General features: G+C 49.8%; 1 protein-coding gene across 2 annotated transcripts; it reads left to right on the top strand.

Moving 5' to 3' along the window:
• The first annotated feature begins 225 nt into the window (after positions 1–225).
• Positions 226–10928, top strand: MORN3 (MORN repeat containing 3). 2 transcript variants are annotated; one of them, XM_043901913.1, is made up of 7 exons: positions 226–444; positions 2679–2852; positions 5334–5491; positions 7079–7238; positions 9620–9804; positions 10047–10130; positions 10666–10928. In XM_043901913.1, exons 2-6 carry the CDS (start codon positions 2708–2710, stop codon positions 10122–10124), a joined length of 726 nt encoding a protein of 241 aa, XP_043757848.1. In that variant the 5' UTR covers positions 226–444; positions 2679–2707; the 3' UTR covers positions 10125–10130; positions 10666–10928. The 2 variants fall into 2 exon arrangements, with proteins under 2 accessions (XP_043757848.1, XP_043757849.1); XM_043901914.1 differs by having other exon boundaries at positions 357–444; positions 2697–2852; positions 10666–10786.
• Positions 10929–12470: the final 1542 nt, after the last annotated feature.

Here is a 12470-nt window from a genome sequence, read left to right as displayed (position 1 = left end):
AAGCTTGTGATCCTTTTCTGCCAGGTTCGGGCGTGGTATTTGCCATGGGGAACCCGGGGCAGGAGGAAAGGCGAACCTCCCGGGCACACAGTGCCCAGGCTCCGGGATATGGGGTCTCCCGGGCTCGCCCACCTGCCTTTGGCACCAGGCTGGTGCACGAGCCTGCCCTCGACCTCCACTGGCCCAAAGACGTCCTGCCTCGTCGCGGGAGGATCTGCAGCCTTCCCCATCCGCGGCCCCGCGAGTTCACAGTCCCCGCAGGAAGGGGCGGGCCCTGCCGGCTGGCTTTGCAAAGGCCCCGCGTTGCCATAGCGACCCTGGCCGGGCTCTGGACGCCAGAGCACTAGCCTCAGGCAGCGACAGAAGCTGGAGGCTGAGGGCGGCGACCCCATCGCTGTTTGCCTGGGACTCCAGATCCAGACTCCGCCCCGCAGGAGAGCGCAGGTGAGCGGTCGCAGGTGTGACGGGGAGGGGGCGAGCACGTAACCTTCAGCCGTCTGAGCCCCTCTCGTTCCACCTTCCCTGGTGGTAATTATTGTTATTCAGTATCAAAACAACCCGAGCAGAGTCCGCATACCGCGCTGTAAAACTTGTTTCCTTTTTTCCTGGCCACGCTGCACGGCTTGCGGAATCTGACCAGGGAGCCCACTCGTGCCCCCGCAGTGAAAGCGCCTAGTCCTAACCATTGGACCACCAGGGAATTCCCCAAAGCTTTCTTTTCCTATCAGAAGCTCTGTATTAAGACCACGGCCTCCTCTAGGGTAGAATTTAAGTTCTTGAAAGTTAGGACAGAGGATGTGTTACACTGATGAAGGGTAATCACCCAATGATGTTGTAAGAAAGTTATTAGATTTTGGATTCTCTTAAAATTCTGAGTAAGTCAAGGAGAAAGTGTCAGCTTGAGGCTAATGTGGCATTAATATCTTTCTTAACATTTGCCAGTCTCAACTGTAAGCCCCAGTATCTAGCTAAGGCTTAAGAAATAATCACAAAATCTTTCTTGGATAACTGTATTGAATTTTAAAGTGAATTAATTTCAATATAAAGACTAACCATGGACCACCCTGATGGTCCAGTGGTTAAGACTCCAAGCTTCTAGTGCAAAGAGCGTGGGTTCCATCCCTGGTCAGGGAATTAAGATCCCACATGCTGCACAGCATGGCCAAATATATATTAAAAAAAAAAAAGATTAATCACAGTACTTATGGTACACGCAAATGGGAGGGAAAAAAAGAAAAACATTAAATTTAGGACCTGAGACTGTTTACCTCTGCCCAGTTCATGCCCTGGCTGTCTTCCTTGCTTTGAGTGCCTTTCCCAATTCCTGGGAATGATTGTCAAAATACGTACTAGCCAGTGCAGTTGGCCAGCCTAGTCAGACTCCTGGAGGTCCCTGCTGTGTCCCTACAGGGAATTCCCTGATGGACAGGGCTCAGTGCAGAATGAAAATGAGGCCCTGGCTCAGGAAGTATTAGGAATTTTTAAAAAGTGACAGCAGAGCCAAGACCAAGCACATACCTGTCTAAGGACCAGGCCCTGTCAGGTTGGACATCTGTGATGCTGACCCTGAATGGGTGGATGCCTGGAACATCATGATTTCCTGAAACCTGCTCAGTCTTGAGGTCATACTCATTGGTCAATAACTCTGCCTGCTGATGGTTAAATAGTGCTCTGCACTGGGCAGGGAGGGTAGGAGAGCCCTGGTCTGATGGAAAAAAACCTAACCAGGCAGGCAGGAAGAGTACCTAAGCAGAGGGCAGAGGTCAGAGGTAGCAGGGTGATCAATTGTCCTGGTGTGTCTGGGACTGTCCCAGTTCTAGCTCTGAAAGTTCAATGTCCTAGGAAACCTCTCAATCCCAGGGAAACCGGGACAGTATCTTCAGTTGATGGGCTCTGCTGACAGCTCACAAACACCTGCAAAGCCAGCCCCTGGGCTTTTCCACCAAAGGCAGGACCTGGGGCCTAAAGTGCTAGATGCTGAACCAGTGGTGGTAATGGGATGTCCCTGGGGGCTGTGCCACAGGACTGTCTGCCCGCCCAGACAAGAGTGGCCTGGCTAGGTCCCAACTCCCCCGTAGTGGGTCCCAGTGCTCACCACTCCAGCATCCACTCTGACTGGTCATGAGTGAGTGAATGAGTGTTAGTTGTTCAGTTGCAACCCCATGGACTGTAGCTCATCAGGCTCCTCTGTCCATGGAATTCACCAGGCAAGAACACTGGAGTGTGTTGCCATTCTCTTCTCCAGGGGACCTTCCCAACTGAGGGATGGAACCTAGGTCTCCCACATTACAGGCACATTCTTTACCATCTGAGCCACCAGGGAAGCCCCTGATTGGTCATACCGGTTATTAATGTGACTTTCACCCTCTCCCCAGGGCAACTTCTTCCTGATGTCATCACAAACCCCTCTGATCTACTGGTTTCCCTGGGTTCCATCCCAAGCAATTGTGCCATCAGGTTCCCCACCCCAGGGGGCCCCTAGGGAGGCAAGGGAGGAGACATCCAAGCATCAGTCCAGCACAAAAGAATCCCCTGCAAGGGCTGCTCATCTGCCCCGGGCACTCAGAACACACATGACTCACCCCACCTGACCTCAGACAAGTGTCTCTCCAGGAAATCCCAAGATCCCAGCATTCCTTGGAGCAACTGAACCCCTGATGTCTCTAACCCTTTGCTAGCACCCTCTGGCCCCACAGAAGCAGCCAACATGCCTATCTTCAAGTGCCCGCAAAAGTCGGAGCCCCTGTGGAAGGAGTGGGACAAGAAGGCCCAGAAGAACGGACTGAGGCACCAGGTGTTTGCTGTCAATGGCGACCACTATGTGGGCGAGTGGAAGGACAACATGAAACACGGTAAGTGGGGGGCCCTTGGGGGCTCAGGCGGTGAGTATGGGGTCTGGGCCACGGTGGACCACTGGGGCCAAGGAAGCAGCTTGCAGAGCTCACTGGGGATATTAGATATATGGCCGAGGGGTGAATGCTGACTAGGACTAGCCGGGGCATCCTCATGCTGGGGCTCTGAAATCCAACTCAACCCTGGCTTCAGGTGAGCAGAGGGGCCAGCAGGAAACGAAGCTGTCTTTAGGCACCAGCCACAGACTCAGCTGGGACTCCCAGGACAGCAGCTCATTCTCTACCCTCTGAGACCTGCACTAAGCATGGAACTGGCTAGCAGGAGGAAAAGGTGGCCTCCAGAAACCACCTTGCAACTGGGATTCTGGCCTTCAAGCTCAGTCCTTCAAACCAGCAGGGGGTGAAGTAGGACATCTCCCACCACATCTCCACCCTGCAGTGGCTGGGGCTCCCAGGGTGGAGTATGGACTCCTTGTGATAACATAGTGAGCCCTGAAGAAAGAAAAACAAAGTTTTTATTCAAAAAAGGTGTTATGGCTTCTCTGTCTAGTCTTGCAATTCCAGATTCTTAGCTCTTGGCCACTCTTCTCTCCTGCCTTCCTGCGTTAAGTGCTTGAGTCCATAAACCTGGGTCAATCTCAGCTCCATCAGCTGTGACCTTGAGAGATCTACTACACCACTCTGAGCCTCAGTCTCCCCATCTGTAAAATGGGAATAATACCTATCTGTTAAGATAAGAGATACCATCTATCAAATATGTAGCCAAGGATCGGTGCAGAAGGGGAACTTCTTGAATGTCCTCTGAGGGCTGAGCATGGCACAGGACATTATTCAGACTTTCCTTGTCCAAGTAGCCCCCAAAAGTTGAACCCACCCCGCGCATAACACAACACCCACCCTCAGCACTGACTTAAAGGTAAAGTTTTAGGCAGCTGCCTGGAGCTCTTTGTGTGGTTAAGGATGACTGCCTGTGTGTTTCAGTTTTTGTGGGCAGCCTGTGGTGTGGACAGAGCCCTGGTCTAAGAGTCAGGACCCTGAAATTCTGAGCCTGGCTCTATTACTGAGAGGCTGTGTGACTTTGGGTAAGTCATTTCCCATTGTCTGAACTTGGCTGCCCTACCTGTGATATGACCTTGTGGGCTGTTATAAACAACTTTTCATCCCCTACAGTGTGACTGGACCCTGCCTCAAGGGCAAACATCAATGATAGCATCTTTTCTATTTTCAGGCATTGTCCTAAGTATTATACATATATTAATGAATTTAGTGACCAGAACAACCCCATGAGATCTTCTTGTCCCCATTTTACAGATGAGGAACCTGAGGCCCAGAGTTAAGTTACTTGCAATAGATCAAAAAGCTCACAGGGACGATGCTGGGTTTGTTCCTGAGCTACCAAGGACTGAGACACAAGTTGGCACGCATAGGTACTCCACACATATTGTATTCATCCCTTTGTTTAACAAATATTGGTCACCTCCAACACGCCAGGCACTGTTCTTCCGTGCTGGAAATAGAGCAGTGAACAGAACAGACCAGTCTGTGCCCTTGTGAAGTGTACATTCTCCTGGAAGACACAGACAGTAGACAATACATGATAAATAAGTGAATTATCTATTATGTTAGGAGTTAACAAGTGATGTGGAAAGAAATAGAACAGGGTAAGGGGTTAAAAGAAGCTTATATTAATTTTTTTCAATATTTATTCATTTGGCTGGGCTGGGTCTTAGTTGCAGCATGCAGGATCTTCAATCATTGTTATAGTATATGCGGGATCTAGGTCCCTGACCAGGGATGGAACCTGGGTCCCCAGCATTGGGAGCGAAGAGTCTTAGCCATTGAACCAGCAGGGAAGTCCAGAAGCTTATATTAAATAATTTTAAGTGAGATGGTCAATGAGAAAATGATATTTGAGTAAAGACTTGCAGGAGGTAGGGAGTGAGTGAATATATTTGGGGAAGAGTTTTCCAGGCCAGAGGAGAAGCAGGTACAAAAGCCTTGAGGCGGAAGCATACCTGCTGGGTTCCAGGAATGACCAGGCCACCAGGAATTGGAGGGCAGAATGGAAAATGGGAGTGGAGGACACAGAAGGGGTTGGAGTATAATAGTAGGAGGTGGGTCTCCATGTATAATCAGGAGAACTGAAGAAATATGCAGAACATTCTCCAGAAATCCTGACCATCTGGTGTATACACTCAGTATCACTAAAAGATGGAGCTGAAACACCAAAGGGGAAAATTTCTGCTTGGTGTTTGCTATATGGGTTTGGTGTCAGGGCAAAGCACTGTAGAAATAGACCTCTCTTGGAGTTTCTCTGGGTGCTAGGGAGAGGGTGGTCTACATACGAGGCAGATGCCCCTCTCAGTCCTTAAGAACTGTCCAGTCCAGGTGCCCGAGGCCCAGGCAGACAGAGCACCTGTCTCCCTGCACCGGCCCCATGAAGACCATGTTTGCAGTGTTGGCCCGTCTTTGTGTCACCAGGGAAAGGAACACAGGTCTGGAAGAAGAACGGAGCCATCTATGAGGGGGACTGGAAGTCTGGGAAGCGAGATGGCTATGGCACCCTCAGCCTTCCTGACCAAGAGACCGGAAAGTACAAGAGAGTCTACTCAGGCTGGTGGAAAGGCGATAAGAAATGTGTGAGTGGTTCCCATCATGCTCTGGGGTGCGGGCCAGGCTGAAAGAAGCGTGTGTGTGTGTGTGTGTGTGTGTGTGTATGTGTGTGTGTAGGGGGAGCAGTCAGAGAGGCCTGGGAAAAAAGGGAGGGGGATCTAGGGGAAGAGATCAGGGTTCTGCGTGGGTGGGAGAAGGAAGGGGTGGGGGAACCATCAAGACTTCTCAGAACAAAACCCAGAAACAGGAAGCAGGAGGAGAGGGCCCAGGGAGGAGCCCCTGAAACCCTGTGGCTACAAGAAACCAGCCAGCCTGTGAGGGGCAAAGTCTCCTCCCCCACCTCCTCAACTCATTTCCTCATTTCCTGGCTTTCTTTCCCCCTGGTATCCCTTTCTGAGAATACCCCTTCTGTTGGGACTGGATAAGAGGTGGGGGGCAGGGTGGGGGGGAAATGAGAGCAAGAAAGAAAGCAGAAGCTACACCCTTTGCCAAGAGAAGAAGGTCCTGAGGGCTAGAAGGCAGCCAGAGGCATGCCCCCAACCCATAAACACCTGACTCCTCACCACAGGTCATGGAGAGAGATATCATACAGTACTGCTATTGAACAACTGCTATTATGACCCTGGAATATGATATATTGTAGAACTCCACATCAACATCGTCATCATCATCATTATTATTTTCCTCTTACTGATGAGGAAACATGCTCAGAAAGGTGCAGCAGGTGAAGTGCCTCACCTGGGGTCACACTGCTGGAAGTTGTAGACCCCAGGATTTCATGATCTCTGCTCTCAAAATGTTTCTGGGCCAGTGGGGGACAAAGATCCCCAAATAAATAATTTATATTGTATAATACGGTGCTAGGATTGAGGTTTTCACAGAAAGTCCAATGGAAGTTCACTGAGAATTCAGGGCAGGCTTCCTGTAGAAGGTGACACCATAAGATGCAAGGTGTTAGGGAGTAAAAAAGAAGGGGAAGTAGCAAAGGCTGCAGAAGTTGTTAAAGGAAGGAAATATTAAACAGCAAGGTGTGTCTACCCACAGGGGTGGCAGAGGGAGGAGGGGTAGGAGGGGGCCTTGAAGGTTATGTGGGGGATTAAGAATTTTTGAGGAGTAGACTTGGGCTGCATAAGCCAGCCCCTTCAGGTGTGATCTGTGGGGACCCCATGGTGACTCTGCGGTCACATGATAAGCGCTCATGTTCATTTTTCTGGGGAGAAAGTCCATAGCTTTGATCTCATTGCCAGGCATCTGCGACTTTTAATAGGGTCAAATCAGAGTTGGGAAGACAGAACAAACGTGATCAGACAGGCCATGTAAAAGATCCTCCCAGCAGTCATATGGCAGATGCATGGGATGAGGGAGAGAACGGGAGAGTGGAGGAGGAAGATCAGTGAGAAGGGGCGATATGATGGTGGGCTGAAGGAAGGCGGTAGCACAAGGGTAGCGGGAAATGGAAGGCCTGGGAGATTCTACAAAACAGGACCTTCAGCTTGGATGTAGGGCTTGGGGAGGAAGCAAGGAAGAAGTCCAGGTGTTTGGGTACCAGGGAGTTTGGTGGGAGTTCCCAGTGCTGTGGGGAGCCGTGAACAAGGACTCCTTCGTGCTTTCAGGGCTATGGGATCCAGTTTTTCGGACCCAAGGAGTATTATGAGGGTGACTGGTGTGGCAACCAGCGCAGCGGGTGGGGTCGCATGTACTACAGCAACGGAGACATCTACGAGGGCCAGTGGCGTAACGACAAGCCAGAAGGGGAAGGCATGTTGCGCCTGAGTGAGTGTCCAGCCCCGTCCCAATGGCCTGCTGGCCACGCCCACTCGGCCACCCCCTCAAGGCCCACTCCTCCGGGCCCTGGCCACGCCCACCGGGCCACGCCCCCGCATAGCCCTGCTCGGGTTGGCGGGTTAAGGTGAGTGACAGGAGACAAGACCGGGTCCCTGCCCTCGGGGAGTTTATACTCTAAAAGGAGTGCCTAGAGTTGAACACGATTGACGGACGTGACTTAGCAGCAGCAGCAATAAATATAAACAAGTAAGACTTGGTCTTTTGGTCCATAGTAATCATAGCCCACACTTAGGCAGCCCTGAGCTTATTATATCCACACTACAATTCTGTACCGGGAGCTGACTGTGGCTCAGATCATGAACTCCTTAATGCAAAATTCAGACTTAAATTGAAGAAAGTAGGGAAAACAAATAGACCATTCAGGTATGACCTAAATCAAATCCCTTACAATTATACAGTGAAAGTGACAAACAGTTTCAAGGAATTAGATTTGAAAGACAGAGTGCCTGAACAACTATGGACGGTGGTTGGTAACATTGAACAAGAGGTGGTGATCAAAACCATCCCCAAGAAAAAGAAATGCAAAAAGGCAAAATGGTTGTCTGATGAGGCCTTACAAGTTAGCTGAGAAAAGAAGAGAAGCGAAAGGCAAAGGAGAAAAGTAAAGATATACCCATCTGAATGCAGAGTTTCAAAGAATAGCAAGGAGAGATAAGAAAGCCTTCCTAAGTGAACTGTGCAAAGAAATAAGAGGAAAACAATAGAATGGGAAAGACTAGAGATCTCTTCAAGAAAATTAGAAATATCAAGGGAACATTTCATGCAAAGATGGGCACAATAAAGAACAGAAACGGTATGCACCTAACAGAAGCAGAAGAGATTAAGAAGAGGTGGCAAAAATACACAGAACTATACAAAAAAAGAGCTTAATGATCCAGATAACCACGATGGTGTTATCACTCACCTAGAGTCCATAAATTTAGCATCATTGTCCCTTCAGACTGTGACCTGCAGAAGGACTGGGACTGTGTCTGTTTTGTTCCCTACTGTTTCCCCCAGTGCCTGCTGTGTAGTAGATACTCTTGGTGAGGACACAAACCAGAACCTAGGCTCCTGAAAACTGGGGAGGGTCAAGGCAGCCACTCTATCATTCTTAATCCTCCTTACACCCTGCTTCCATTCCTGATTTTAGTGCGTACCTCCTACTAATAGCCTGCATTTAGTGAGCACCTGCTGTGGCCCACACAGTGAAGGAGTATTAAGTGCAGGCTTTCTAAGGCTCAGAGTCTGAACCAGCTCTTACTAGTTGTGGGCCCTTGGGCAATTAACCTCCTTAAACTCTCTACACATTGGTTTTCTCAACTGTAAAGTAAGGGGAAAATAAAGCTTACCTAAAGTTATTGTGAAGATTAAGGGAGGTTTATATTTATAAAATGCTTAGCATGACACAGAATAAATAGTAAGCGCTCAGTATCAGTACATACGTGTATAGCAGAGCTCAGCAAACTATGGGCCAAATCCAGCCCCGAACATGTTCTTGTAAATAAAGTTTTGTTGGCACACAGATGTGCTCGTTCACTTATGTATTGTCCAATGGCAGAGGTGACCATCTGTGGCAGACACCCGGAGTGCCGAAAATCCTATCTGCCACTTTGCAGAAAAGGTTTGTTGATCTCTGATCTGGAGTTTATCCAGTACTTTTCTAAGCCCTTTTTGTGTACAGATTCATTTAATCTTTACAATCATTTAATGAGGGAGGTGCTACTCTGGTCTTCATTTTACAAATGAGGAAATGAGACAAAATGGCTGCATGACTTGCTCAGGGTCACACAGCTCATAAGTGTCTGAGCTGAGACATGTTAGATTTATCATTGTTATTTTTACAGCATCACCACCATCCAATGGGAAGGGGAATTGATTCCCAGTTAAGAGCAGGGGCTCCTGGGATGAACAGGATTTGGTTTGAAACCCTTCCTAGTTCTGTGACCTTGAGCAAATCAATCAAATCTCTGGAGCTTTTCAAGTTTCATGTATAAAATGGAATCCTTTATCCTTCACAGAACTGTTTTTGTGAGAAGTGAGGTCAGAAGCAGCATGGAATCTGGCACAGAGTAAGTGCTGGAAAAGCACTGCCTGTTAGTATCATTAGCTGTATTTTTTACAGGCAGGAAACGATGCCACTTATCTAAGTTCAAGTAGGTAGTTGAGGTGAGGTGATATGTGAATCAGGTCTGAAACCACTGACACCCCGGGGGTCTATGGCTTTCTGGTGGGCGTGATGTCTAGCCTGGGAGTGGCAGAAGGTCCAGCCCGGTGGGTGGGGGAATGTGGTGGGCCAGCACCCATGACCCCCTGTCTTTTCCCCGCAGAGAATGGGAACCGCTATGAAGGCAATTGGCAGAGAGGTGTGAAGAATGGGTCAGGGCGTTTCTTCCACCTGGACCATGGTCAGCTGTTTGAAGGCTTCTGGGTGGACGACGTGGCCAAGTGTGGCACAATGATTGACTTCGGCCGCGATGAGGCCCCTCAGCCCACCCAGTTCCCCATTCCTGAGGTGGGCAGCTCTCCCCAGGATCCTGGGACCACACCCAACCTACAGACAGGAAACAGCAGCCCCCCGCCAGCCACACCCAACCTAGCTAGCCCAGCCGTCAGGAAACAGACAAGGTTTTGTTTTCAGTCAGGGCATCCTCAGGGAGACTGGCAGTACCCCCCACAAAGCAGGCAGTGTCCCCAAGGCTGACAGCCTGGGGCTTCTCCACACTCTTCAGACCAACCCCTGCTACTTCCCTCCAGGTCAAAATTCTAGATCCCGACGGTGTGTTGGAGGAAGCCTTGGCTATGTTCAAGAAGACAGAAGAAGAAGGAGATTGATGCCAGGTGAGAAGCGGGCATGCCAGCCACCCTCTGATGTGGTCTGGGCAGCTCCTGGGCTCTCCTCTGGCCAGGAGAGATCAGGGGCAGGGCCACACAGGACTTTACCTCAAGTCCTGCTGGTCGTTTTTGCTTCCTCTCCTTGGAATCTCTTTTCCCTGGGACCTCTGTGGCGGTTCTGTGCATAAATAAGAATCTGTGCTCCCAATGCACGGGGCACAGGTTCGGTCCTTGGTTGGGGAGCTCAGATCCCGCATGCTGCCTGGTGTGGCCAAATGAATGAGCAAACACACACCCTCTTTTCCCTGTAGACGTCCTGCCCAGATCCTCCCACCGTGGGCTTATGGGATTGGACTCAGGAGCTCTGCTCACCCCAAAGTGCCCTTGAGTACCGATGTTTGCCCCAGTCCTCTACTTGCCCATCTGTCCTGTGGGGCCTTTTTCCGTGCAGTCCCTCCTGGTGGGTATAAATGGGGTCGAGGAGAGAGCACTGGTACAGCATCTTTGAAACACCAGCTCCCACCACTCCTCACCCCTGCAGAGAGATCACCAGCACTACAGGAGAAATTCAAACCGGAGTCACCCAACTGCTCGGACTGGTGCGGCTCCCGTTGGAGGAACAAGTGGGGACACACCCTTGGCACCCTCAGAAGGCACCTTACTCCTCCCAGCACTGGCTCATTCCTTCCCAGAAGGAGGCCAGTGCTTCTCTTCCCTGCTGGCCTTGGGGACCCTCTTGTTACCGCCTTTTTTCTTGGACCTCATCTCTGAGTGCACCAGAATAAAGGAGGACCCTGGTGGCAAGAGCCGGGTGCCTACAGTGGGTGGAGGTGGGGGGTGTGTGTGCAGGGTCCCTCGGGAGGGATTTCAGGTGGAGAAGTGAAATGCCCCCACGGGCGACATGGATTTCCCTTGGGGCAAAGTGGGGTGGTGCTTCCAGGTCTCTGATCTCTGATGAGATAACTGATCTCTGTCTCATTTCAGAAATGAGACAGAGCCTGCATCAGGCTCCACTCGTCATTAAGATTCGGCATTGAAACGTGACCTGGCTTCTCACCCTAACACAGGAGCTCCCAACCTTGGAATCCCGTGGGAGATGTAAAAGCTAAGAATGCCCAGATTTCACACCCAGAGAGCCTCATCTGTCTAGGATGAGGCCTGGGCCTTCCAGAAGTTCCCCAGCTTGACTCTAGTGTGCAGCTGGGGCACAGAACTTCTGACTTACTGGCTTTGTGAACCTAAACAAGTGACCTCAGTTGCCCTGTCTGTAAAATGTGAACCTCAGAGATCTCACTGGGGTGGGGATGGGGTGTTGTGAGGATCTGCTGGCAGATATAAAAACAACAGATAACATGAAGTTATTGAGGTGAGTTGTAAGCAGATATCCGGGAAAGGCTTTGCAAAATTTTGGACAACATTCCTGCAAGATAAGAGCACCTCTTACATAATGTTTAGGAATATGAGTTCTGCAGTCAAACTGCTGCAGAATGTGAATCCCAGCACTGATTTCTTAGCTGTGTGTTCTTGTGTACATCACCCACCCTCTCTGTTCTCCAGGTTTCCTCTCCTAGTCTGGGACAATAATAGTACTTACCACCCAGAGTTACTGTCGTACTGGAAGAATGGAATAAGGTGTGGTTCTAATCTGAGGGTGATTCTGCCCCCCTTCCTTCCCAGGGGACATCTGGCCAAGTCTAGAGACACTTTCGGTTGTCACAACTGGCAGGGAAGAGTCCTACTGGTACCCGGTGGGTAGAGGTTGGGAACCTGCTGAACATGTTATAATGTAAACACTCCACAGAAGAATCCAACCCAACTTCACTGGTATAAAACCATGAAAGAACGTTGAAATATCAGTGTTCATAAAGCCCTCAGCAAATGCCCACCACATAGTAAAAGGCTCAGAAATGTGTTCACTGATATTATGGAGATTCTCTCTGCCATCGGAACCCTAAGCAGGTGGCCTGATCCACAGCAGGGTTCTCAGTCGGTACCTCTGAGGCCAGGAAGCTGAGCCTGGTTGCCTCTGGACACACCATTAACCAGATACAGAGCCACTCACTGCCAGGCCCAGTGCTGACAGCTTTACATGAGCTTTACATGAGTGCTCTCTCGTGATCCCTCAATGACCTATGAGATGTCCTGCTATTATTCATGTCATTTTATTTTATTTTATTCTTTTTTTTTTTTTTTATTCATGTCATTTTAGAAGAAACTGAGGTTCAGGGAGGCTCACAAGTCATCAAATTAGAAACTGCCTGTGCTTAAACTTAGGCCTGTCTGCTCAGACAGTTGAGAACAGGTAGTGGGGAGAACAGTAGCAATGTGTATAGACTTTTTTTTTTA

The sequence above is a fragment of the Cervus elaphus genome, chromosome 5 (genome assembly GCF_910594005.1).
Source record: "Cervus elaphus chromosome 5, mCerEla1.1, whole genome shotgun sequence".
Classification (NCBI taxonomy): Eukaryota; Metazoa; Chordata; class Mammalia; order Artiodactyla; family Cervidae; genus Cervus; species Cervus elaphus.
This window is presented reverse-complemented; position numbering and strand designations above follow the sequence as displayed.